This window comes from Carya illinoinensis, chromosome 9, assembly GCF_018687715.1.
Source record: "Carya illinoinensis cultivar Pawnee chromosome 9, C.illinoinensisPawnee_v1, whole genome shotgun sequence".
Taxonomy (NCBI): domain Eukaryota; kingdom Viridiplantae; phylum Streptophyta; class Magnoliopsida; order Fagales; family Juglandaceae; genus Carya; species Carya illinoinensis.
The window spans coordinates 9758860-9785985 of NC_056760.1; the positions used below are offsets into that span (position 1 = coordinate 9758860).

The 27126-nt window shown below is 36.8% G+C and overlaps 5 protein-coding genes and 1 non-coding gene across 7 annotated transcripts; 4 read left to right on the plus strand and 2 right to left on the minus strand.

Moving 5' to 3' along the window:
• The first annotated feature begins 1288 nt into the window (after positions 1 to 1288).
• Positions 1289 to 3047, plus strand: LOC122275812 (polyubiquitin). Of its 2 annotated transcripts, none has more exons than XM_043085083.1 (2): positions 1289 to 1448; positions 1923 to 3047. In XM_043085083.1, the coding sequence occupies exon 2, from the start codon at positions 1923 to 1925 to the stop codon at positions 2838 to 2840; it is 918 nt and encodes a 305-aa protein (XP_042941017.1). In that variant the 5' UTR covers positions 1289 to 1448; the 3' UTR covers positions 2841 to 3047. The 2 variants fall into 2 exon arrangements, with proteins under 2 accessions (XP_042941017.1, XP_042941016.1); XM_043085082.1 differs by lacking the exon at positions 1289 to 1448 and adding an exon at positions 1510 to 1545.
• A 4719-nt stretch (positions 3048 to 7766) lies between these two features.
• LOC122276673 (MYB-like transcription factor ETC3) lies at positions 7767 to 8957 on the plus strand. Its single transcript, XM_043086552.1, has 3 exons — positions 7767 to 8055; positions 8359 to 8443; positions 8544 to 8957. The coding sequence occupies exons 1-3, from the start codon at positions 7974 to 7976 to the stop codon at positions 8635 to 8637; spliced, it is 261 nt and encodes an 86-aa protein (XP_042942486.1). The 5' UTR covers positions 7767 to 7973; the 3' UTR covers positions 8638 to 8957.
• Positions 8958 to 10170: 1213 nt separating this feature from the next.
• On the minus strand, positions 10171 to 13166 carry LOC122276672 (cysteine-rich PDZ-binding protein). The gene is made up of 4 exons (XM_043086551.1): positions 13010 to 13166; positions 12749 to 12866; positions 10768 to 10859; positions 10171 to 10549 (listed from the first exon to the last, which is right to left on the minus strand). The coding sequence occupies exons 1-4, from the start codon at positions 13023 to 13025 to the stop codon at positions 10485 to 10487; spliced, it is 291 nt and encodes a 96-aa protein (XP_042942485.1). The 5' UTR covers positions 13026 to 13166; the 3' UTR covers positions 10171 to 10484.
• Positions 13167 to 15357: 2191 nt separating this feature from the next.
• Positions 15358 to 17103, minus strand: LOC122275286 (probable xyloglucan endotransglucosylase/hydrolase protein 8). The gene is made up of 4 exons (XM_043084282.1): positions 16559 to 17103; positions 16300 to 16400; positions 16000 to 16202; positions 15358 to 15913 (listed from the first exon to the last, which is right to left on the minus strand). The coding sequence occupies exons 1-4, from the start codon at positions 16749 to 16751 to the stop codon at positions 15511 to 15513; spliced, it is 900 nt and encodes a 299-aa protein (XP_042940216.1). The 5' UTR covers positions 16752 to 17103; the 3' UTR covers positions 15358 to 15510.
• A 1251-nt stretch (positions 17104 to 18354) lies between these two features.
• On the plus strand, positions 18355 to 18434 carry TRNAL-UAG. Its single transcript has one exon. It is a non-coding gene; the product is annotated as a tRNA-Leu (tRNA).
• A 5575-nt stretch (positions 18435 to 24009) lies between these two features.
• Positions 24010 to 25548, plus strand: LOC122277821 (thiamine thiazole synthase 2, chloroplastic). Its single transcript, XM_043088007.1, has 2 exons — positions 24010 to 25037; positions 25169 to 25548. The coding sequence occupies exons 1-2, from the start codon at positions 24132 to 24134 to the stop codon at positions 25334 to 25336; spliced, it is 1074 nt and encodes a 357-aa protein (XP_042943941.1). The 5' UTR covers positions 24010 to 24131; the 3' UTR covers positions 25337 to 25548.
• The last annotated feature ends 1578 nt before the right edge of the window (positions 25549 to 27126 follow it).

Genomic DNA, 27126 nt, shown 5'->3' on the forward strand with positions numbered 1-27126 from the left:
GAGGTTATTGTTAAATTACCATAAGCCTTAAAAGTTGACTCTTCTTAAATACCCCGTCTTGATATCAAAATAAAATATTAAAAAAAAAAGATGATTTCATTGAATAAATTTGTGTGGAGCCAAAGAAACTTTGAAACCAAAAGAACTTTCAACTCAGCTCGAAAGAAGAATTGGCTTAGTCAAGACGGCAAGCGAGGAAAAGAATTGTCCTTCAAAGATAAAAGAATAAGAAAAATTTTAAAGTATTATCATTATTTAATAAATGCATAAAAATAACAATAAATGGACTATTGATTGAAAATAATGGAGCTAATTTTTTTAAGATTAAAATATTATTCGTAATATGACATAACTGGAGTTCTGTCATGGATTTAAGATTAAGTTGATGAACTAGTAAAAACAGAGAGAGATTTGGACAAAAAGTCTCTTTCAGTAAGTCATTTATGATAAAAAAGAAGTATTTACATGTACTAAAATACAAGGGCAGAAATGTAATTATACATATAAAAAAACTAATGTATTTCTAATAGTTCTCTCAAGATGGACTATATATATCTAAAACACTCATCTTGCTAAGCAATGAATAGAATTGTTGAGACCCAAATATCTTTGTGAAAATGTCACTAAGCTTAAAATGGGAAGCAACATAAAGAGTTTTGATCATCTTTACTCGGAGCTTTTCTCTCGCAACATGAGAATCAATTTTGGTGTGTTTTGTATTTTCATGAAAAATCAGATTAAAGTAAAAGGGTAGAAATGTAATTATACAAATAAAGAAAAACTAATATATTTTTAATATAATAATTATTTATATGAAATTTAAACAAAAAATATAAAATATCATTATCATTATTCATTGTCAGCTGAACAGCATCTTATGCTAGGCGCCTCGGAGGAATCTGCAGATGGAGCTAGCAGACAGCTCCGGGCGGGGCCCGGTGATAATCAATAAACAAAGCCCACTTGCGATTATGTAACGCTTAAACAATTATAAATTAAAATAAAAGGCCACATGACAATGACATTTGACACCCACTCCCCGGCTCTCTCTTTCCATTGGACAAACCCATCAAACCAAAAGCTAACCTAGTTCAAACACCGTCAAAACCGAATCCCGAAGCAGCCTACGGCACCCCTCTTTAATTGTGACTTAACACCAACCTAACCCACCGTTAAGCGTCGACGTGGTTTGCCTCGAAATCATCGTCAAAACGGACGGAAACATCAAATTTGACGAAACCTTTTGCCTTGCCGTGTAAACCAGAGCATAACACCTCATATTCTATACGTGTAGCTTTCTTGTTGGTCCTTCCGCTCACGGGTCCCCCAATTACGTTTCCACCTTGCCTATCTCCACCGCTATAAAGCGATCCCCATTCTGCAATCCCCTCTCATCTATTTCTTTTCAAAGCAACAATCAAGCACATAGTAATCAAAACTCGTTCAAGGTAACCTTTTTTACCTCTGTTTTCTGTTCCTTTGTAGATTCTCCTCGCTTTGTTGTTTCTAGGGTTATTGATTTTTATGTCGGCATGTTTGCATAAGGTTTGGGAGATATTCAAATCGATATATTTATTTATTTTTTATGTTCGAGGTTTGCACTATCTTGGATAAGAAGTTGTGGGAGAGATTCAACTCGATTTATCGCCTTTTTGTTTTTGAGTTTTCCAGAAATTTACAAGTTTTCTGTTTTGAGATCTGCTTGATCCTATATGAGATCTGCTTGATCCTATATGTTCCACAGATCTGAGCGGAAATTTTTTAAGAATTTGGGTTTGAGCCTCTCTGGTCAGATCTCGTAGATCCATATACGTAGGAATTTGTGCATAATTTAAATTTTATATCTGATTATATTTTCTAGCTTGGGTAGATTGCTGCTTCGTCGTATCTAAAAGTTTTTCGAATGATATTGTTTTACACAGATGCAGATCTTCGTGAAAACTCTCACCGGCAAGACCATCACCCTAGAGGTGGAGAGCTCCGACACCATCGACAACGTCAAGGCCAAGATCCAGGATAAGGAAGGCATCCCCCCGGACCAGCAGAGGCTGATCTTCGCCGGAAAGCAGCTCGAGGACGGCAGGACTCTCGCCGACTACAACATCCAGAAGGAATCCACCCTCCATCTCGTGCTCCGTCTACGCGGTGGCATGCAGATCTTCGTCAAGACCCTCACGGGAAAGACTATCACCTTGGAGGTTGAGAGCTCTGACACCATCGATAATGTCAAGGCCAAGATCCAGGACAAGGAGGGCATCCCACCGGACCAGCAGAGGCTGATCTTTGCCGGCAAGCAGCTGGAGGACGGCCGTACCCTTGCCGACTACAACATCCAGAAGGAGTCCACCCTCCACCTCGTCTTGAGGCTCAGGGGAGGAATGCAAATCTTCGTCAAGACCTTGACAGGGAAGACCATCACCCTGGAGGTGGAGAGCTCGGACACCATCGACAACGTGAAGGCCAAGATCCAGGACAAGGAGGGCATCCCCCCGGACCAGCAGAGGCTTATTTTCGCCGGAAAGCAGCTGGAGGACGGCCGAACCCTCGCCGACTACAACATCCAGAAGGAATCCACCCTCCACCTGGTGCTCCGTCTCCGCGGTGGCATGCAGATTTTCGTGAAGACCCTGACCGGGAAGACCATCACCCTTGAGGTGGAGAGCTCGGACACCATTGACAACGTGAAGGCGAAGATCCAGGACAAGGAGGGGATCCCACCTGACCAGCAGAGGCTTATATTTGCCGGCAAGCAGCTGGAGGATGGTCGCACCCTTGCGGACTACAACATTCAGAAGGAGTCTACCCTTCACCTTGTCCTCCGTCTCCGTGGTGGGTTCTGAAGGATTGGCCCCAAGCTCCCCTGAATCTTGTGTTTTAAGAAATAAATTTAAATGTTGAATGTTTGTGTTATGATACAATTATTACCGTAATGGTTAAGGCCCTGTTGAGGCCATCTAAATAAATATATGGTTTGAAGTTTTATATTTTAGTACTTACGTTGAATTTCTGTCGTTCATGAAATTAATATGTTTTAGTGTTGTTGAATATCTATCGTCCATAAATTACTTATGGTGTTTGTTTGTACTAGGAAATTTTCCTGCATGTTTGCCATCTGAGTTCCTATTTTCTGGAAATAGGGCTACTTAACCTGAAGGAACTCTTATAGCGGATTTTCTAGATTTTGTTTAACGTCAAAACAAACAAAAAATAAAGAGTTTTTTACTGTATATTTATTCATATTTTAAAATTTAAATTAATAATATTTTTAATAAAATTTATTTTTTATTATATTGTATAGATTAGTATATAATTATAACTATATTTTTTCAAATAAAAAATAAAAAAATTTGTTCAGGTTCCTACCTCTGGATGAACTTGAAGATCAGAGGTCAGGCCTTCTAAAATTGTAAACTCGAAGAGAGAATTATAGCAAGCGTAAAGCCAGTCACAACGTCTGAAAAGCGACACGCAATTTTATTCTGGGGTTTTGATATGACAGCTACGCTCATTTTTTAAGAATTTAGGGTAGAATTTGAGTAGTCCGTCGTCATTTAAGTATCCCTCCATTTTCCTTGAATAATCATACCAAGTAAACTTGATAAGAGAGGGGGACGACTGCGACACAAGTTCTGAAGTTAAAAAGAAAACCAAAAGAAAAAAAAGAACAAAGAAATGTGGCCCAAGCAATACTGATTTTATCGTTTTCCCGTCACGGATTAATTTTATCAAACCATAATTGATTAAGGGCAGGTTTGGAAGATATCATTCAATTATTTATTTTTATCTCACCTTAAATTTTTATTTTATTATTATAATTTTTTTTTAATTTTTATATAAAATATAATAAATAATTTAAATTTTAATATAATTTTAAAAAATTTTAAAATAATAATAATATTTAAAAATATTATTTTAAATTTTTATTTTAATTTAAAATTTTCATCTTACTTGTCAATTTGTGTAAAATTAACCTCACGTGTTTCACAATTTCAAGAGTGTCGTACTTTTATTGAATTCAACAGCCGGGATCAAGTCATGGCCTAGTTGTAAATCGTGATTGACATGGTTGCCTGCTTTTTATTCCTTGCTTAATGCCTTTGGATTCACGTCTCGGTCAGAAAAGTTAAGCGGGTTTACATCGTGAGATTAGGTGAAATAATTTTAAATAAAAGATAAAAATTAAATAGAATGTTATTAAAATATTATTTTTTAATATTATTTTTATTTTAAAAATTAAAAAAATATAAATTATTTATTAAATTTATGTGAAATTTTTTTTAAAAGATTATAATATATATTGAAACGAGATAAAACGTTTTTCAAATCTAAACTTGTTTGATTGCTGTGGGTAAACCTCTGCTTATAATAATATGTATTAATTTGAACAGCCCAAGATTTTGATATCAGTTTTTTAAAAAAATGAATATTTGAAGGCGATTGTAAACAACCTTGGTGTAATCTCGCCGTCAAAACCTCATTATTAAAAGCATCTAGCACACAGGAAGGAAGGCATTGTATTGGCCTCATGCCTCATACTCCTCCATCCACCACCAGTTTTTGCCCTTTTTAATTTGTCGATTGTTCTTATTGCCTAACTTGTTTTGACTTGCAGACTTTCTGAGCATTGAGTAAAAAAACCTTAATTCAAGGCCCCTACCCCCACCATGTATTAAAATTGGTATGCATTTCTCATTTAATGCATAGTTGTTGCAGCCCCTTCCTGAAAGTCGGCTATCTTGCACCAGTCAACAAAGAACTAGTTCACAAGTTAACATCTATACCATACAACTCCCTGCAGCAGCTTGTACAAGTTTTGACAACAACTGATTTTCTTGTGGACTAATCCTTTGCGAAGAAAGCATCTGTCATGGATGGCGGGAAATAAGGCACTGTTTGGTTACATAATTTAGATGATACGAGATGTTTTAAATATTAATTAATAAAATATTATTATAATATAATTTTTTTAATATTAATTTTGTATTGAGATTTGACAAATTAATATTATTTATTATATTTTATATGAAAATTTAAAAAATTTGTAATGATTAGACCCACAGCACGTACCCTTTTATATGAACATCATCAATCTGTAACATACATAAACTTTTAATATAATTACAACTAAATAGGAACCTAGATCTAAACCAAGTTACGTAAAGTGGGAGAGAGCTTTACTTAGAGTGGGAGGGAGCTTTACGTAGAGAGAGTGAGAGGGTGCTGTGAGAGAGATATAGAGAGACTAACGTGAGGGGAAGAGAATTATGTAGAGAGAGAGAGAGAGCCTTATAGTGCGATGGAGGATATGTGGGTACGTATGGAATCCGATCTTAAATTTCAAAATGAGGCCAACTCGTCTAATAAATATTTTTTAGTTTGAAATAAATTCTTAACCCAAATATGAATTAAATATAGGCTCACTTGATCTATAAATATTAAAAAAATTTAACTACATCAATAAGCTGTTAACGATTTGTGGGTAATTCTAAAATGATTCATAAAACATAATTAGGTCCAATACAATTATTTTTATTAAATTCTTATTATCATTAGATTGAGACGTTATTACAGGTTTAACTCTTGAATCAGTATGACCCGACCCCTAATTAAGGTTTATGTGCTAATTATCTTAATTAAGATTTTGCAGCGTACACACACACATATATATATATTGTAATGTTGTACGGCCGCATATTGTATGTTGTATAGTGTATTCAACTTTTAAGAGATTAAAATTATTTGAAGCTACATGGCCATAGGCACATTGCCAAAGTATATAAATCTCTTGTTCAATTGATGTAGTTTTTTCTTTTACTTTCTAGTCTTCTTATCGTTAGCAACAAGCACCAATATTCACGGCCGTTTATCCTAGTGGATATCAATAATTTCACGTGGACTAAATCCTTGTGGTTTTGCAGCGTTATATGGCACTCACAACCCACTTGACTATCTGCAAGCTGCCCCACACACTGATATGAAGAGATTTTGAGCTCACCTAGAAGATCTACAACCATGGAGTGTTGTGGTGTGCATTAGTTGCTTAAAAGTAATAGATCGAAACTTTCTGACTTAAGACGAAAAACAACGCTTTCACTTAAATTATAGACAAAAGAACGTGGGAATGAGACGGAAGGGGTGGGAGTGTGGAGGCTACTGATCTCAAATCGGGAAGTGATAATTGTGTTTTTGGACTTTTAGAAAGTAGAAAGAATTGACTCAACAGATAAAACATCGATGACAAAGAGAGTCCTATTTTGGTTCACAAACACATTTTACAAAATTAAATTTACAAACTGAAATGGTTATTAGATATATATCTAAAATAGTTTCACAATCTAAAACGAGCTATATATCTTTTTATAAATTTTATTTTATAAGATCTATTTGTAAATTGATATTATAAACCGACGTAATTTGCTATTATACATTATATTATAATTTAAATTATTTTTCTATAAAATAAATCTAATGTATTATGTAAAGTTATGCCATGCTTATGCTTATACGGTAATGGTATTCTTCCCTCCAAAATTGGCCTTAGAATATTATATGCATGGCTAGGGTCATCATCACGGTTAGCTTAGCTTGACCGGATTATGGATATATAAAGGCATGCTACAACACTACAGTACGTCCAAATTATTTTAAATTACTTTTATTTACATATCGCGTTTAATTGTAGGATGATCATATATTATTATTATTTTTAACATATTGCGAGGTTTTAATATATGACATGGTGGATCGATTTTATGATAATCAGATGATAAATATTTTGAAAAATTCTATTCATTATTCTCACATATATACCACACTATATTTTTTTTTATTTTTTATTTAGCTAGTTTTATTCTTCTTAAACTAATTGAATTTTTCTACTCATCATTCGTATATCAAATATTTAAAAAGAGAAGAAAAAAGAAATATGATATATGATATGTAAAGATGATGAATAACAAAACTCAAATATTAGAGAATGGTGGAAATTAAGTTGATGAAATAATATTCCAAGGAAATGTTTTGATCCGTTCTCCAATGATCCAAAATCATTTTATTCTGATCTGATGCTTTTGCGACATTTTATTTGATTGGCATGGCATCCAAAATATCTGCTGGCCGGCCCTCCAATTTCTTAACGATCTGTTAATTTGCATATACAAACTTATGGCCTCACAATTTCTGGGTTGGGGCCGTAGTGATACATTGGTAAAACGTCGTGATCCAGAGCGTCCTGAATTGGCTACACTGACTCTGACTCTTACGCTGTATTTTGTTCTCTAGTAACATGCATCCTTCCTCAGAATCTTTTCTCCACACAGTTATTGCGTGAAGATCGTAGATGGCTACAACACGACATATCCCAAATCAAAACGTAAGTTTCTGTGACCCCTACCACTCCAAGAGCTCTCTCTCTCTCTCTCTGTTGTGGCTTGGCTTGCACTCATGTTTATCTAAACAACAGGAGAGTTCGGGAAAACGATGGAAGGGAAGGGTAAATTAACATGCATGGAACACACCAGGCATTCCCATGGGCCAAACGTCAGCGAATAAATACCTAAAAATTTCTAGGGTGGATATAATATAAACCAAGTTCCATAAATATTGTGTGGAACTCATGGATTCTCATGGGTCAAAAAATTGGGGCAAAAAATTAAATATTTCCATGCAACAGGCGTCAATCAATGAACGTGACAAAGTTGGGCACAATGTACAGTTAAACACATATATGTATATATATATATATGCTTGCCAGACATGATCGAAATTTCCTTGTGACTAAGCAATAATAATATTGCAGCTACCTATCAACTTTGTTAAAGACCCTGCCGAATGCCTGTTCCCATTATTCAACTACCATTCTTTGCTTCCGCCTATTATTAATATCTTAACACGAAGCATCTCTGTTGCCCTCACAAACAAAGCCATTCATTGGCTTTGCTGGCTTCATTTCATTTCCCAGAAAATTGTGCCTCATGGCTGACTCTGAAAACTCTTCTTCCAATGGGGTTAGGAATGAAACCCCTTCCAGTGAAACTTTCGCCGACTCTAGATCAGGTACGTACCCCTTTGTCCATAATTACTAATTTCTATGCTCTCTCTCCATCTCTCTCTTTTTTTTTTCGGTTCCTTTTCACATTCCAAATTTCTAATACAGTTTTTAATTCCTGCCCTTTTTTTAAAAAAAATTATTTTTATATTAATGAGTTCTCTCTCGTTTATTTGTGAGTTGTGTCGCATATATATATCTATACTGTCGTTCTTGTGGCTCTATATTTCCCTTGCACGTCCTTAGACCTTAGAGAAGGTAGTTCCTATTAAGTTTCCCTATATGATCTTTCATGGGTTTCTTGATTCCAGAGGAAACAAGTGAAGCGTCCAAGCTAGAGTTCTCAGAAGACGAGGAAATGCTTATCATAAGGATGTTCAATCTGGTTGGAGAAAGGTTCTTTAGCTATCGTTCTTATATTTACGCAGCTTATTATAAATTCTATTTGGAGCTTTCAAAATCTGAATTCTATATTGACATGTCACATGATGATCAGGTGGTCTCTGATTGCCGGAAGGATCCCTGGAAGAACAGCTGAGGAAATTGAGAAGTACTGGACTTCTAGATATTCAACAAGCCAAACGAAATAACAGATCAAATTGGTTTAATTGGTGCTAATTTTCTCCACCCAAAGCATATTAATTGGATTTAACATATTTGAGGAGAGAACTCCCGGCCAAGGTGATTCATTCCGTTCCATTTGTGCAAAATCCGGGCAATTGCTGTCGAACAATCAACATATATACCACCGCGTGGCCGGCCACGGTGATCGACGCTTTGGATTTCAGCCTTAGCCTTGTATTGTGATTCATTTCCCCATCGTGTGTACAGGACATCCCTGTGCTCTTCTTCTTGTTTATGTACAAAAATAATTCGGTGCTATATATATGAAAATGTGTTCAAACCTGGATATAATTGTGTTGTCTTCTCTTTTTATTTTTTTTCCTTTCACTTGTCTCATCTGTCTAACAAACTCTAATCCACCCTGGTTTTACATTTCTTTAATCCCAAACCTTATCCAAACTTTACTCTTATGCTTATCCTAGCTAGCTCTTAGTTTTCAAAAGACAAATTCCTTTTTTTTTTTTAAAAAAAAGAAAAGTTTCCTAAAGAGAAACTTACAAGATTGGAATGCGATGCAGGTCATGTACTAGATAAATTACGTTGTCCACAAAATTAACACCACGTGTAGAAGAACGATAGCGTACCCACCATGTGGTTGATCTGCGGAAAACCTAAGTCAATTTGGATGACTCACTGTCGATGAGACGAGACATTGATATAAAAAAAAAAAAGGGTCTGGTAGACTTTACCGACGAAGTCTTGCATACACGATTGCAGGATAATTCATTGTATTAAAATAGAGATATCCATCCATCCCCCTCGACTTTTCTTTGCTTCATTCTTCTGTAAGTCTAGACAAGTGCTGAGATATAAGCAACTACATAAATTTCAATGCTCAATTATTTGATTTCAAGATAATGATTGAGATTTCTATTTGTAAAGTTCATTATCATGTTACAGGTACTCATATTCAATTTAACCGGACTCGGCGATCCATTAGACAAGCCACTTTTGGGACACTACCATAAAAAAAATAAAATAGTAGTTCCATGTAGAGAGATTATGTAACAGTCATCCCTATCATTTCCCATTAGGATATTTGAAATATTACTTTTATCTTAAAAAAATAATAAGAAGAAATAGTACTTGCTTTATTCCAAATAACAATCCAAAATTATTTGATATGGATTCAAAAATTCCCTCTCTGAGAAATAATAGAGACAACTTTGTTTTAATCTTAAGGCATTTTTGCAAACAATAATACAAGCTACCCCTTATTTTAAAATGAAATTCTAAACAAGATTTCTCTTTCCTTCTTCTCGAAAGTGCTATAAGATCTAATCATTCCACAAATTAGCTAAATATGTCGGTACAGTAGTCGGATTACATGTAATTCCAATTTCAGAAGTCTCGAAAAGTAGTAAATACCGCGTACTTCAGTATCTATACACCAAGTTGATATCACAGCTTTTGCATAATTCGGCTACTTGGCAGGAAATTAAGGCATAAATCAAGCAGAAATTATAGCTGGACGAGTAAATTACCAAAGAAAACAGATAAAAGGTCAAACTCAAAATGCGTTTTGATGCGCGTATCGAATATCTACAGCCAGAAGTTGGCCTTTAAAAAAACATATTTACACAGACACCACTAAAATCCATCTTAAAAGTAAAAGTGCAATGCGACAAATTATTAAATAACTTGTTCATCGTGCATTACTACCAAGTACCCCATGTTACAATTATTGAACTTTTACAGCACTAAATACGATTCGAGTGAATTGTCGCTTAATCTCAGGCACCAATCATGTGGCAAACACAATACTGTTTAGAGTTATCGCATTTTACCAGATATGATAACACCAACAGATATGTCATACATTGCTTTGTTTGTACGACTTGGTGTCAAGTACTTGCTTACCGCACATGGCACACACTCCTGCACAACAGAAGACGTTTCAGAAGTTCATTAGCACCAACTTCCGGTTCCCAATATATATATATATATATTTTTATAGGTAAAAATTCACTGCACCAAACTTGGTGAAATAGGATTTTTCTAGCACAATCGGTTCGCAAATTGAGAGAAGAATATATGGCATTCAAAGTTCCCAATATTACAATCGCCACAAGATCAGCAATATCAAATAGCAGTACCTTTGGTATAAGCACAAGTGTGACAGTACTTCCCATCTTGGTGCACTTGCTGCTTACAAATGATGCATTTGGTGGTTCCATATGGGGTCCACCTGCCAGAGAAAAAATTAACAAGAAGAATTCGGGTTAGGTTATGAAAGTTCAAATCCTTCAATACTGCTCAAAAAAATAAAAAGATGTCCGCTGTACACCTGACATTCATTTGATGGATATTCTGCATGATAAAGAAGTCAGAAACTAGTGTCATCAAAACAAGAAAGCTTAAGCAATGACTTGATTCAAATAAGCTTGATCCTAACTATTTGTGGTTCATGAATCTTTCCATGTCATTCAGCACTGCCCAAGCTGACGTCTATCTAAGGCCATACTCATTGCCACAAGAACCTCAATCTGTAACCACAAATATTTATGTGAAATCACGCAACCTTATAACTCATTGGAGCCTTTTTTTTCGTAAGTTTTTCAAAACTTCTAAAAAAAAAAAAAGACGAACCCTCTAACCCTCAACACAAAATATGCAAATAGACGGAGATAATTTTTCTGATTCGAGCTATGTGATATGAATACTCGCACTCATTCGAGCTATGTCATATGAATACTCGCACTCATTGGAGCCATGTCATATGAATACTTTTATTTTTGTGATGTAGCTTTAGTGAAAATTTTCCCATTCTCTATCCCATTCATTCTAGTGTCACAGCCCACAAATCCATCATATCATGCGTGCATATCCTTGACTTATTAAACACTAAGAAAGACCTATAAGCATTAGCTTTAGTAAACAAGACAAAATCATATGATGAAGCGCAAAATGTGATATTTTCTCAAAGTTTACTCAGTGATAGCAATCCATCCAATAAATTGAACATGCATCCACAGCCAACCATTGGACAATTGAAATCATAGAATCAAAAAGTCCTTTCATGAGTATGACATAGCAATGGAGCGAAGCCGAAGAATCAAAAACCTTGGTAGCACCACCATTATTTTCACATGGTAGGAAAGAAAAACATACTATTTTATTGGCACCATGTATCCGGGAAAAAAGTCCCAACAAATCCCCGTTGCCCATGCTATTGGCAAGTAGTTCCCCGCAAGTGCACCTCAGGTAATTCAAAGAGAAATTCCCTCGGTTCGATGGTCCCCAATAATGTCAATGCGGTGTTTTGAATGGAAAAGCATAACAATTAACGGACCCACGGAACCGAATAGAAGCACACAAACTCTAACATAAACATGCGTTGGTCACCACATAATGGTTCAATGGTATAAAAATTTCTCATTGGATAAGCTAAAGTTCCAGTCACAAGATCAATAGCTGTCTCGCTAGCTTACTCACAGATTCTTAGGCTTATTATGGAGTAATAAACCAGTCTAATAACAATACTACCACAGTACCTAAAAAGCACATTGTCTAGTCTGTGATTCTCCCATCATTGGGAGCCAAGAGGCTGACAATTTAGTACAGCAGTTCTTGCAAAGCTTCCTGGGGACCCTTATTCCCTCCGTCTCTCAAATCCTACAACAGGATTAGCTAAATGAGGTCTGCACAACAATCTAAATTCTGTTGCTGATCATGATACAATCAAAATCCCGCATACTATGGCAGAAAACCAGCATTCTTGCATGCAATAAAAACCAGTGTGGGGGAAAAATATGTATCCAACTATTCATAATGCAAACTAGAGGCGAATAACGAACTTGATTAGATGGATTTAAACGCAATGGAGCACAGATGGCATATTTTAATTACCTGTTTCGCATCAAATCTATCTTAATAAACCCAAATTTTCATAAAACTACCATGAACAACCACAGCCTATACAGTCCATTTTTTTATATCACAAATCGAAGCCAAAAGAAGCAAAATATTCAACAGATCAAGAGAATATCATTGAAACCAAGGAATAATAATCTAAAAAAGAGCATATTTGGAAAAATAATTAAAATTTGAAAGTATCACGAGAGAGAAGTGAAGAACCTGTTCTTTTTGGAGAGGAGCTTGTTCTCGTTGATCTTGCGGCCACCGCCTTCGGTGGTGTTGCTCGCCCCTTCTTTCCATTTGTCCGGAACTATCACCTTCGATAGCTTCTTCTCACCTGCACTCCCCCACCAAACAACGAAACAGATAAACAAGTTTTTTCGAGAAAGTTAAAAACTTAGAATATCAAAACACTACATCTAAAGCTGGGAGATTGATCCTATGGAGATAAACCGCCAGGGAAAATCAGAAAACGCTTACACTTCTCGCACACCATTGCTGTCCTCTCTCAATTTCCCCCTTCTCTGTAAGTAGAAAAATCGAAGCCCTAATCAGAAACCGTTCCAGATTGGGCCTCTACTTCGTACGAGCGTATTGTTGTATTTATAGAACAAAGAACGTTGGCCCAAAATGATGGAAGATTGACCCTACTGCCCTCATGACATTGCTAAATTCCCGTTTTCACCTTTGCCCAGAACAAGGGCGGTGATGCCGTGTATTATATGAATCAGTAAGAGTCTATGATTGAATTATTAATTTACTAGAGCGGTGATTTTACAAGGGCAAATCACGGCCATTGATCGAGTGCTCGAGTCGGTGGCAGCTCATCTCCTGAGACCTTCGGGAGCACGTCACGGCCGTTGCTAATATTTGATTAATAGCAATACAACAGAATGATCCTTCTTAATTGCATGAACCAAACGAAACAGACAAAAGAAAATGCCAATGTCCCGATAGTAGATTTTGATAATATATTTCGATATAATTTTTTATTTAATGATTAAGGAAGTATTTTTTAATAATATTATAATTTATTTTTAAATATTTAATATGTTTAAGAAAATAGAATACAAAAAAATACACTTATCAAGAAAATTCTAGATGACTTTAGTGCCACCCAATAGACAAATCACATAGTTATTAAAACATTCAACGATGCTTGCATAGGAGTTTTAATATTGTTGTCTCCGTATGTATACAAATGTTCTCTCTTTTTAAATCGGATGATCCAATTCGGCCAAATAATCAGAATTGTAGTACAACGAAACATCTTCATCCTTAGTTATGTTGACTAATGTAACACATTTTAAGTGAATTTATAAGTCAACTATTTAAATAAAAAAATATTTAAAATACGATATAGTGGCAGTAGCAGCCAATGTAAATGGAAGCTTAAGGCAAATTTTAAAATGTGATTTTTTTTTTCACTAATAATATAATGAAAAATATATAGATTTAGATTATATTAAGAATTATTTATTTATTTTAATAATAAGAGGCTTTATTTAAAGTTTTTAAATTTCATATTTAATATAATAATTTAAAATGAGGAAACATTTTAAATTTTGTCTTAAGCCTCAATCTTGCAAATTTTGTTTACAAATATAAATTATTTATTATGTTAAATATAAAATTTAGTATCAGGGAACTTTTCACACATTAAGAATGATTTAAAATAAGACTTCATTTAAATTTTCATTTATAGTGTTTTTATTTGTTCTTAGAAAGGGAAAAAAAACTCACTTTTATTTTAGAGACCTTGCAAGGGAGTGGACTTTAGGCAATAGTCTAGTCACTTTAGAGCTTTAGCAGTTGGTTCAATAAAGTCAAAATTTGGCCAACAATTTATTAGAAAGCATAAAAAAGAGCTGCAGTGGATTTAATAAAACTACAGTAATTTTCACTTTCATCAATTTCACTGGCCAAATCTGTTAAGCCCCAGCTGTTAGCCAAATATTATTTTGGTATAAAAAATTCCCTCTCCCTTGCTTTTTGTTTCTTACCTATTGTATTTCCTAGTTTCTGATTTTTAAACATATTTAATCATTTTCATAGCTTTTTACTTTAATTTGCATCTATACTATACTTGAAAAAATATGATCATTGAAAAAATATATCAGTTGAAAAAATATAACCGTTATACAAAAAAAAAAAAAGATCATTAGAAAATTTTATGTGTGAATAATATGAACGTATGTAATTTTTTAATAATGAATAAATATTCAAATTATAATTTGAATTAAAATGAAAAATGAAAAAAATTAATAATTTAATAGAATAGTGATAGATTTGTTGAGTCTGTTATTTAATATTGTTGAAAAGCAATTAGGTAAATTTATAAAACTGAATTTTCTAATTAAATTTTGACCAAACTTTATTGAACCTACTACAAGTGATGTAATTGCCTTGGGATGGCCTGCATACTGGTTGGTATAATCGGCTAGGAATGACAATTTTTATTTTGGACCAACAAAAATGACTAGATATGGCTCTCAATTCCTGCCTCGAGATAATGTATAATTATCATAACAACTCGATTCAGTATTATTAGATATGTAATATGGACAATTTATTGGACTTAAATTAAATTTAATGAAGGATTTATATTTAAACTCATTTAATATTTTATGGACCAAATTGATCGGGTCCTCACAATTATAACACTATGTACAAGTTGGTCACAACCGGGCAATACAGGTCTTTGCAATATGATAATTAAATGTATAAGAGCTCCCGTGATCCCATCCTGTACCTAAAAAGGTCAAGATTTGGCATCTGGCTTATCTCAGATTCAGCTCAGTGAGAACAATTACAAAAGATGATCCAACTTATAAATTATAATAAATAATCAATTGAATTATATAGGAATCTAATGTTCAGATACAATAAACAGAAACAAAAATGCACATCTTATACCAATCCAAATTGAAGACTGAAAAAAGAAAACCAAAAAAAAAAAAAAAGGTATCGCTGAATGCTCCTCAATCCCATGGACTCAAAGAACACTCCCCGGGCAGTTTTGGGAACCGATCAAAGTCCTTGCAATAGTCATAAATAACAAGGTTTCTCTGCACCCAAGCATAGTCCATTTTCTGGGAATCCGAGAGATGCCAGGCATCGTATTGATCCCACCAATTTTCAGTGGTGGTTGATACGCATGGAGGGTAAGGATCCTCCCATTGGCAAGCCTCGACGCTAAAGTCCTTGTAGGAGGACACGAACGGGGCATTCTTCCACTCAGTCTTCTCCAGCCCACCTCTTGTTGCCCAGTCGTCGGCGTTCCAAATGCTCGAAAACATGTACATTGGCTTCTCGTTCGGGAAGAAATCGTTTTCTTTCCCGTTGTTCTTGTACACCCTTATCGGAACACTATCCACAAAAAACCTGTTTTTTTGCATACTTTTTATAATCATTGGAATCGAGCAAAGAAAGTAAAGAGTCTAATTTATAGTAAGTAGAGAGAAACTTACACGATCTGGTGATTGTTCCAGAGAATGGAATAGCTGTGGAATTCCTCGGTGGGATCGAACCAAAGCATGTGCCTCATCTCTCGGTTCCCAGTTCCATTTTTGTACACGTTTGTCTGGATTAGATAGGGCTGCCCGGTCCTATTCCCCAAGAACTCAATATCTAACTCGTCTCTCGTTGGCCCTGCCCCATTTTCCGTGCACATCTACAACATTTTTTTTTTTTTTTGGCCACTGATGACCTTAGCTACTACTCTTTTGCATATCATACACAAAGGAATTAGAATCGTCAAAGAGACTTACATAGTAAGCTGTGACTACGCCGGCTGAGTCACCTCCGACAAGCTTGAGCTTCATGCTAAACCACCCAAATCTATATCTTTGCCTTGTTTGAAACCCACAACCTGTTCAACATCAAACATGATGCAGACAAATATGCGATTATGATCATTAAGATAGAGTATTCAAACTAAAGCAATGAAAATAGAATATGAATTCGAAAACAATCTCTCTGATGTTGATCTCTGTCTCTCGAACTAACAAGTCTTGTGTATTTGTTTACCTGTTTCTTTGTCCAATGAGAGATACCAGATCTGCCCATCCGAGGAGGTCGTAAAATGGTCCTCAGACCACATTATATTGAAATTATCTTCAAAAGACCCTTTAGAATCAGCTGCTTCTGAAGGATAGCAAGAGGCAGCCATGAAAGCTGCAATGAAAAGAAGAGTGGGCATTGGAAAGAGACTTCTCTCCATTTTCGGGTGGAAGACCTTGGAAGGAAGACGAGGCTTGTCTGCTGGATCTCGGAGAAGGAGATGTGCATTAAATGATCAATATTTGAAAAGTATATTTCTTCACATGGCTAATGGAACTGATTTGATCCGCTTAATTATTCAGCTGTTACGTATATACAATTTTGCCCATCTTAAGTCTAGACTGTAAATGTTAAATTCATGGACTATCGAGTACTAAAAGATTAAATCAGTATCCATTTTGTTTCATATTCTATCAATTTTGTACATTTGTTGTTTTAATTAGCGGACTAGACATGTGTATCGAGATTGAGCTTTTGGCGAAGATACGGAAACAACATAACCATACTGCATTATCAAAATACTAAGAAAACTAAACTATTCAACGACAAAAATACCGACATCGCTGTGAAAAAGAAAGGGTAAGATCAAAAGAGAACAGATAAAAAGGAGCCGACATGGGCAATTTAGAAATTGAGGAATGGATGATTGGTGAGTGGAAAATAAAAATATCAGATAAAATGAATATTTAAAGAAAAAAAAAAAGAAAGAAAAAAAAAGAATGAGTAGCTGGGAGTGAGGGAAGCCAGGCTGCCCTCCAATGGATTCTTGGCAGAATTCAAATGGAGGGTGGGGTCCATGTGTTGCAATCAAGCGCGTGAGTGATTTTGATTGGTCGTTCAAAATAACCAAGCAAGTTCTTGGATTTGACAACTAGATTTGGCGGTTCGTAAGAGCCATGGGCTGTCTGTTTGATATTACATTAGATTTGGTCAAAAGTTAAAAAAGATGACTTTGGGTTTAGTACTCTAAAAATGTTCTATTAATTAATTTAATACAGAAATATGTTTTCCTGAAAAAACGGACCCCTGCATAGAGAAATAAGAATCACTGACTTTGCTTTCTTGGTAATAAAAATGACCAACATCCAGATTTCAATATCCCAAGAAAGGGTTGGGATATGCTGCAACGTTGTTTACTGTTCTCATAAATCCTGAACTAAAATTATATGTGTAAAAATATCGTAAGTCGATTTAAAAAAAAGTAAAATTTATTATTAAAAAATTAATTTATTTTTATATAAATTTTGTAATTATTTAATTTTTTTTAAAATAATTACATAATATTTATACATGATTATAAATATCATTTCATTAAACCCAGGCCTTGCTAGTGGTTAACCAACTACTATACCTTTTTTTTTTCCTTTAAATATCTAATGGACATGCAAAAGATTAATTACGTTTAAACAGGAATATTATTTGGGAAAGGTCCACATGAGAGGTAATCACAATACCTGATAATGAAGGGGACCCACTGAATTATTGGGACAACTTTGATGGTTGATTGTGATCACAATGTTGGCTCCAAGGGAGGTGTAGCCCTTGACCCAGTTTTACTATCAAAATAAAACTTTTTTTTACAAAAAAAAAAAAAAATCATTAGTTAAATGGGCAACCTGAAGCTCTAAATTTTCCATGAAACATTTGGGTCAGCGTCATTTTTGTCCCATTATAAAGATATATCGTTTCGTTCGTCATGTGGGTTGAAGAGAGTCTTGAAAGTGTATAAATATTTTAATTAGTTTTAGCCATCACCGTTGGTCGACAGTTTGGCCGAGTGGTCTAAGGCGCCAGATTTAGGCTCTGGTCCGAAAGGGCGTGGGTTCAAATCCCACAGCTGTCATGACTGTACTTCCTTTTTATGTGATTTTGTTTCACTAATTATCAATGTGCCAGGAATCTGTTGCTCCATCGCATGCTTGCTGGCCAAGACATATGGATCAGGAGATTGATCTAGGACTCATCATTATATTATATAACTGGGGGACCATTGTGGAAAACAGTTTGTACTAATTGAATAAATATCTTTCTTGGCAGATATAAAGAAAGTTTTTCTCTCTAAAGCCTTTTTCTATGTACCCATTACCGTCATTCTTCCCTTTTCTTCATCTAGAGGGGAGTGCACATATAAACAAGAAGTGAAGAAAGTTTTTCTCTCTCAAAGCCTTTTTCTCTGTACCCATTACCGTCATTCTTCCCTTTTCTTCATCTAGAGGGGAGTTGGAGTTTTAGCTCCTCCCTCCCTCCTCTATCTAGTAAGCGTTGGACCTATTTATAGTTTTTTTTTTTTTTTTTCATTTATTTTGATGTTTTCCATCCATAACACCAACAAGCGCCAATCTACTGTCTACCGACTTCCCATTACCACCACGTGCCACACCACTAAGTTCTCCAACCATCGATTAGATTTGTTAGACGATCAAAGAAAACTACTCAAAAGAGCAGCGTGTGAGCCTCACGCGCAGCTTATACCGCGCTTAAGTTTCACATGCCGCCTCGCCAGAAAGTGTCTTGTTAAGGGCCTCAGTCTAGTCCCTAAACATTAGGGGGTCCAAACTTGCCTTGTTGTGATGGTGACTGAATGAGCTTAGCTAACTTGCTTGACCTTGAGCTTACACGGCCATGGAGGGTCTTAAGTTGATGAAGTTTTGATGTTTAAGTGGTGGAAGGGACGATCATGGTAGTGTAAGGGACAACCTAAGTGAAAAGATGCATGTAGTGCATGGAAGCACAAGATGGCGTGGATATGGTGGTTCTTGGGTGTATGGCTGAGTGGTTTGGGCTAAGGATGGAAGGAATGATGAGGGTGGTGTAATGGGTTAGCTTAAGTGTATGGATGCGCATAGTGCATGGAAGCACAAGGTGGTTTGGTTATGGTGGTTCATGATTGTATGGTCGAATGGTTAAGCTAAGGATGGAAGGGATGATGATGATGGTGTAATGGGATAAGTGTAAGGATGCATGTGGTGTATGGAAGCACAGAGTGATATGGTTAGGGTGGTTCTTGAGTGTTAGCCGAATGGTTGAGCTAAGGATGGAAGGGATGATGATGGCTAGGATTGGGATGGCTAGGGCAACACGTGAAGGGTGAAGAGTCAAGGGTTGGTTGGCTAGTGACCATTGGTGTAGTGGAGAGTCTAGGGTTTCCATATGTGGAAGGGGTCAACTTGTCAAAAGGGAAAGAATGATGTTTAGGATGCTTCTTTGGTGGGCGGCTAGGGTTAGGTGGCAAGGGTATCCGTGAAGTATTGGGGGCAACTGGGGTTTCCTTGTTTGAAAGGTTGTAGCTTATCAAGGAGGAAAGAAGGGTGTCTAGCATGCCTCTTTAGGGGTGAGGCTAGGGTCAAGGGGAAAAGGGATCCGTGGGATATTGGGGCCTCTAGGGTTTCCTTGTTTGGAAGGGTACAACTTACCAAAAAGGAAAGTAAATTGTCTAGCATGCCTCTTTAGTGGGAGCTAGGATGGCAAGAGTAATCCGTGAGGTGTTAGGCATCTAGGGTTAAGGGCTTAAGGGTTCATGTGAGTGGTGGGTTTCCCAAATGGTGAAGGGCAACTTTGGTTAGTGGAAAGGCAAAAGGGGAAGTTACCTCTCTTAGGTGGTGGCTAGGGTTGGGCGGATCATGGTTTCCATTGGTGAGTGGGGGTAGCTCGGGTTGTCTTATTTGAGAGGGGGCAACTTTAGCTAGAGTGAAAAGAGGGTGTCTAGGGTTTAGAAGGTATTTTGTTTGGGAGGGGGAAGAGAGTATACGGATGCATGAGGGTGTCTAAGTGTTGAGTGAATGCAATGCACGGTTTGTGATAGTTCTTGGAGAGAGTGCCGAGTAGATGGGACTTAGGAGATGGACGGATGTGAGGTTTGAGTGTGGGGTTGGGTTTTCCTGAAATGGTTAGAGATAACTTTACCTAAGGTGAAGTGAAGTTGTCTAGTGACCTTTTTAGGTAAGTGGACTAGGGTTTGTGGGAATGGGAGCTATGTTGGATGGCAAGTTGGGGACTTGGGTTTAGTGATGCGTAGGCTAGGGTTGAGAGGCTAAGGGGTCCGTTGGTGAGAGGGGTAGCTAGGGTTTCCCGAAATGGTTAAGGGAAACTTGGCTAGTGGAAATGCAAATGACCACTTTTAGGTGGCAGCTAGGGTTTGGGAGAAATGAGAGCTAGGTTGGACGGCAAGTGGGGGCTAGGGTTTGGAAGTGTGGTGGCTACGGTTTATGGGCAATAGATGAGTCATGGTTGGGTCAGTATGGTGTGGGCAGCTTGGTGTGGCTATGTATGAGTGTTGGATGGATTTGGAAGTGTTTGGATGGTGGGAAAGCTCAAGAAAAAGTTATGAACAAAGCATGAACATGAAGAACAATGGCATACACAAAAATGAAAATGGATGATAAAAAAAGATAACAATAGAACAACACAAATAAAAGAACAACACAAATGAAAGTATAACTTGAACCACTTCCATTCACGGATTGTAAGAAGTGTTTCTACCTTTTGGGATTCATGGATTGAATCCAAAAGATGAAAGGATAGTGTGAACCATTTCAATTCACGAATTGCATGAAGTGTTTCTCTCAAGGGGATTCACGGATTGCACCCCATGAGTCCAAGTGCAAGCACCAAAGGGTTCTGCAAGAACCCACCAATGGCACAAGCCAAAGGTTCACATCTTCAAGGGTTTTTCCCAAAAGTCTGAAAATCAAAAGTCCAAAAATCAAAAAGTCATTTTTACAATGGCTAAATGCGATATTTATAGGCAAAACATAAATAAAAGAAAATAAATAAACACGGTCTTGGATGGGCTCCATGTGGCCCTGGGCATGGTTGGATCCGTGGTGGCCTAGGGTGGTTTGGTGTTGGTGGCAAAGCCCTTATGCTGTGTGGCATGGCTTGGTTGGCCTGGTGCTGGTGGCATGGTCCAAGTGTTGTGCCTGATGGCCAGGGCTTGGTTGGCCTGGCTGGAGTGGTGTGGGTGGCATGGTCCTGGCGTGGGCCTGGGCGCTGACATGGTTGGTGTCGTGCAGGTGCAGGTGCTGTGTAGGTGCAGGGGAGTTGCCTGGCTTGGTCTAGGTCCGTGCGTGCATGCTGACCTGAACTAGGTAGGGCTGCGTGCTGCATGGCTTGCCGGGGCTTAACGTGGCCCTGGGCTGTGCCTATGTGTTGGGGTGCACAGGTGCTGGGTGTTGGGTGTGCACATGGCCTGGCCGGTGGCTGGGCGTGCGCCTGGCCTTCGCATGCTCGCTGGTCGCACTGGGTATGGCTTGTGCATGCTGGCTATGCGTGCTGGTCAGGCACACTGGGCTGGCTGGCCGTGCCATGGCATGGCCTTGGCTTGCTTGTCGTGCATGCTGGTGACCCATGGCTTGCATGTTGTGCGTGCTGGTGGCCCATGCTCATGGCTTGGACAATGTGTGTGCTGCGGGCCCTGTGCATGGGTTGCGTGCTGTACATGCAGCTGGCCTGCTCACCAGCCTTGTGGGGCGTCTTGGGCATGCCATGGTAAGGACCGTGGCACGCTTGTGAGCTGTTGTGGGGCTGTCCAGCCTTGTCTATGGTCGTGTCAGGGCATCAACCATGAGTCCTTCGTAGCTTGTCAAGGCATGGTGGTCGATTTTTTGTTGGGCCACACAAGGGGTCGTGACATGTCTACCGGTGTCATGTGTGGCACCTCTAGATCTTGTATTTGTTTGCATTGGGATAATTATTGGGGACTCCCACCCTATTAAATCTTATATCATGTAACTCTTAGTTTATCTATAAAATTGCTTGCTTAGGGAAAATATATATATATATATATATATATATATAAACAAGAAGTGATATTTACATTTTTGAAGTACACAATCTCCACATATTCTATTTAGAAAAAAAAAAGGTAAATCTAAGCACATAAAAAAATTACTTTTTAAAAGTTAACCCTACTTTTTTTTTAATAAAGTATGCAAACACTACACATTATAAAAGCTTGTTTGGAAATATATCCCATCCTAAAAAAATTTAAAAAAATTCAACCTTTTCAAATTTTTAAATAAAAATAATATTATAAAACTATATTATAATAATATTTTTAATTTTATAATATTTTGTATTCAACATTTTATCTCACATTTTTTCAAATTAAAAAAATACTTAATTTAAACTATCTCACTATTATTCATAAATTATTTTACTATTATTTATAAAAATTTTATCTCATCTCGTACGAACCCTAAGACTAGACACACCAAAGTATGGAAGAAGAGGCTCTACATGAGTGAAATGAAGACCCAAGAAATGTTACATATAATCGTAAATTGTACAAGTAACATACAGTTACTTTGAAAAAGAATAAAATCTATTATTAAAAAATTTATTTTTATATAATATATATTTTATATGTTTTTTAAAATAATTATATAACGCTTGCACATTCGATACTATGAGTATCATTTATCGTGAGGACCCATTATTCCATGTTCGGCTTCCAGGATGACTCGATGAGGCTTTAAAACTAAACGGGCCTAGAAAGTGCTACTCCTAGAGGACAAATACTGCCCCTATTTCGTGGATAGTAAGAGCATTTTCATTGGATTATCAATATTCAAAATTAAAATCTATTTTTACCTATTAGACATAAAAATCACTTGTAATGGATTATCTATAATCAAATTTTTTAGCTTTTAGCTATAATACATATAAAGATAAAATCAAATTTGATAGTTATTGTTTCACAAGTAAATCTTTATTTTATTATTTTTTAAGTCTCTCCTTTGATAGTTACTGTTTTTTAAATCTTTATTATATTTTAATCCATAATTTAATTAGAATAAGATTACTAATTAACATATAATAGATAAAATAGTAAAATATGATAAAATAAAATAAAATAATAATTAAAAAAATAAAATATTTTTTAATTATTTATTACTATATAATAAATAAATAGATAATCTAATATAAAAATTTGATATAAATAGTTAAAGTTAAATTTATCTTATATTATTTTATTATTGTATAATAAAAAAATGACTATTCTAATGTAGAGGTTTATGTAAATGAAATAGTCAATATCTAAATTTATCTTAAATTCATTAAAAATATCTTTTAAATATGAATAATCTAATTAAAGTGCTCTAAGGCAGCGAAGTTGGGCAGGTGGCCACCTGGTTCTGCCGAATCTGTACCTAGCAAGTAGATTTTTCTTCTATTCTTCTTCTTCTTCTTCTTCTTCTTCTTTTTTATTTTTATTTTTTTTTAATTCATACTTTTTTCTTCTTACTAAAAAGAAAAGGTCGCTTTTTCTACATAAGTGATTTTTGGTTCATAATAAATACTCGCAATGCGAACTATCTGAGGGTATATCCACGATCCGGGCTTTCTGAACCAATGAAATTCTATCTTCTTCCTTAACTACTCAGTTCTAGATTTTTTGTTCAGATATTTTCATACCTCGCCAACGCCATTCCAGCCAAACCCAATTCTTAAATACCCTTATCACGCTTATCACTCTCAGCCTTCACTCCATTTTCCTCAAGACATCCCCTAGTTAGCTAGAACCATATCAAACACTTCAATGGCAGCCATGGCCACTACCCTCACTTCTTCCCTCTCTTCAAAGCCCAAACCATCTTTCTTAGACCACAAGTACTCCTCCTTCCATGGCACACCCTTCGCATCTCGCTTCACACCCATCAAATCTACCCCACAAAACTCCACCATTTCCATGTCCTTAACCAGTCCATACGATCTTAATTCCTTCAAATTCGAACCCATCAAGGAATCCATAGTCTCTCGCGAAATGACTCGCCGATATATGATGGACATGATCACTCACGCCGATACGGATGTTGTCGTCGTCGGCGCTGGCTCAGCTGGTCTCTCCTGCGCTTATGAACTAAGCAAAAACCCCTCGATCCGTATAGCCATCATTGAACAATCCGTTAGCCCTGGTGGTGGTGCGTGGCTCGGTGGTCAGCTCTTTTCTGCCATGGTTGTGCGTAAACCAGCACACAGGTTCCTTGATGAGCTTGAAATCGAGTACGATGAGCAAGACAACTACGTGGTGATCAAGCACGCAGCTTTGTTCACTTCCACAATCATGAGCAAGCTATTGGCCAGGCCTAACGTGAAGTTGTTCAACGCCGTGGCGGCTGAGGATTTGATAGTGAAGGGAGATAGGGTGTCGGGCGTGGTGACGAACTGGGCTTTGGTTTCAATGAACCACGACACACAGTCGTGCATGGACCCGAACGTGATGGAGGCCAAGGTGGTGGTGAGCTCCTGTGGCCATGACGGGCCTTTCGGAGCAACCGGTGTTAAGAGGCTGAAGAGTATCGGAATGATTGATAGTGTGCCGGGGATGAAGGCCCTTGACATGAACACTGCCGAAGATGCCATTGTTAGGCTCACCAGGGAGATTGTACCCGGTATGATTGTTACTGGAATGGAAGTTGCAGAAATAGATGGTGCCCCAAGAATGGTAATTTGATTTTGGACCTTTAAAGTCTGAGTTTGTAAGATCCATAACGTACTGTATGCTATATGATCACTTCTGCTGTGTGACTGAGTTCATGATGTAATTTCTCTAAGCAAGTGCTTGTAATTTTGCAGGGTCCAACATTTGGGGCGATGATGATATCGGGGCAGAAGGCTGCGCACTTGGCATTGAAGGCATTGGGGCAACCGAATGTAATTGACGGGACCTACGGCGATCTTGGTAGCATACAACCAGAGCTTGTTCTTGCTGCTGCTGAGTCTGGGGAGATAGTCGATGCGTAAATGTAGTAAGAGGGGCTTTTGTTGATTTGGAATAAATATGTAAGGATGAGTGGATGAAAACTTGGGCCAGCCATTTTGGGTGGGGATTGCTTGTTTTGACGGGGGTATATATGATGGTTGGTGAAATTTCCTTTGATTTGTGTTGAGTCGAGTTCCAAATATCCAATTCAATAAGAGTATATACTGTCAAGGTATATATTTTTTTCAAGAAATAGCTATCGACTTGGAGATTTCCAAGGAACAATTCTCATTGCAGATAATATTTCCGTTGATGCGAAAAAACACAACTAGTTTTTGGATCTCAATGAACTAGTTTCTCATAAAAGAACATTAATTTATTGTAATTTTGTTGGAGCACAAATAAAGACACTACAACAGAAGGGACTTTTAGCGGCGATTCAAAATCGCTGGGACATAACCAAAAATCGCCGCCTTCCTGATATCCCAGCGATTTCATAGTCGCCGAATAATCGCCGGTAATATTTAGCCACTTCCTAAATACTGCGGCAATAACAGAAAATTGCCGCTTTATATACACTATTTAGCAGCGATTTTTCCATCGCTGGGATATAATACCAAAACGGTATTTTATTTCCCGGCGAGGTTGAAATCGCTGTGATATAATATGACAACGATTTATACCTCGCCGCTATATTAATCTTGAAACCGTGAAATTAATTGCCAGCGATGTATAAATCGCTGTTAAATAATATAGCAGCGACTTTATCATCGCCGCCAAGTCATTTCACGATTTTGAAATTTCGCTGTTAAATAATATACCTCGCCGCTAAATAATTTCCTGCTTCTCTTATGAATATCCCGGCGCTATAAAAGTCGCCGTAAGATAATATCCCGGCGACTTCTACATCGCCGAAAAATGCGTTTTCCTTTTTATAGAAATTTTCCGACGATTAAAAAATCGCTGTTATATTATATAACGGCGACATTTACATCGCCGGTATATTCCTTTTCCTTTTTAGATTAATATGCCGGCGATATTGAAGTCACCGTTATATAATATCACAGCGATTTTTTAATCGCCGGGAAATTTCTATAAAAAGGAAAACGCATTTTCCGGCGATGTAGAAGTCGCCGGGATATTATATAGCAGCGAGTTTTAAATCGTCGGAACATATATTACCGCTGTGAAATTCTATTCCGGCGATATAAAAGTTGCCGGTAATTTATTTGGAGTGCTGGTATTATTTTAAATTAGTGCTTAATTAGTTTTTATATGAACTGTTTGAGGCCGTATTAGCGGCGATTGATAAATCGCTGGAAAAATCTGTAAATCTCATTGTTATTAACCCAGTATTCTTACTGGGTCTCGAATTCACTATAAGACCCAATACGAATACTGGGTTAACAACAATTCATCCCATTACTCCGAATGTACCTAATTGACATTATCAACTAACAATCCATACATACACAATTATATCCATTGTGAACAATTCAATTTAAATGGAATAATTACCAATATAATTGACTTAATTGACTATATATAATTTCTCACTGGGTGGTGCACTATATCGAGTCATATCAAGTACAAGCTGAGCTAATTTTTATATAATATACAAAACATCACCATTACCTACTAATTGTCTATACTCAAACTAATATTGGTAACCAAGGGCTACCATTATTAGTTTGGCACAAAGTAATATTGTGGGACTTTTCATTCACTGGCACCCAAAGTTGGTGAACACTAATCCACGAAAACTCGTCTTGGTTGCACAGCTCATGATCAGCCCAAGCTCTGCCATATCACTGTTGTGAATAGAGATAAC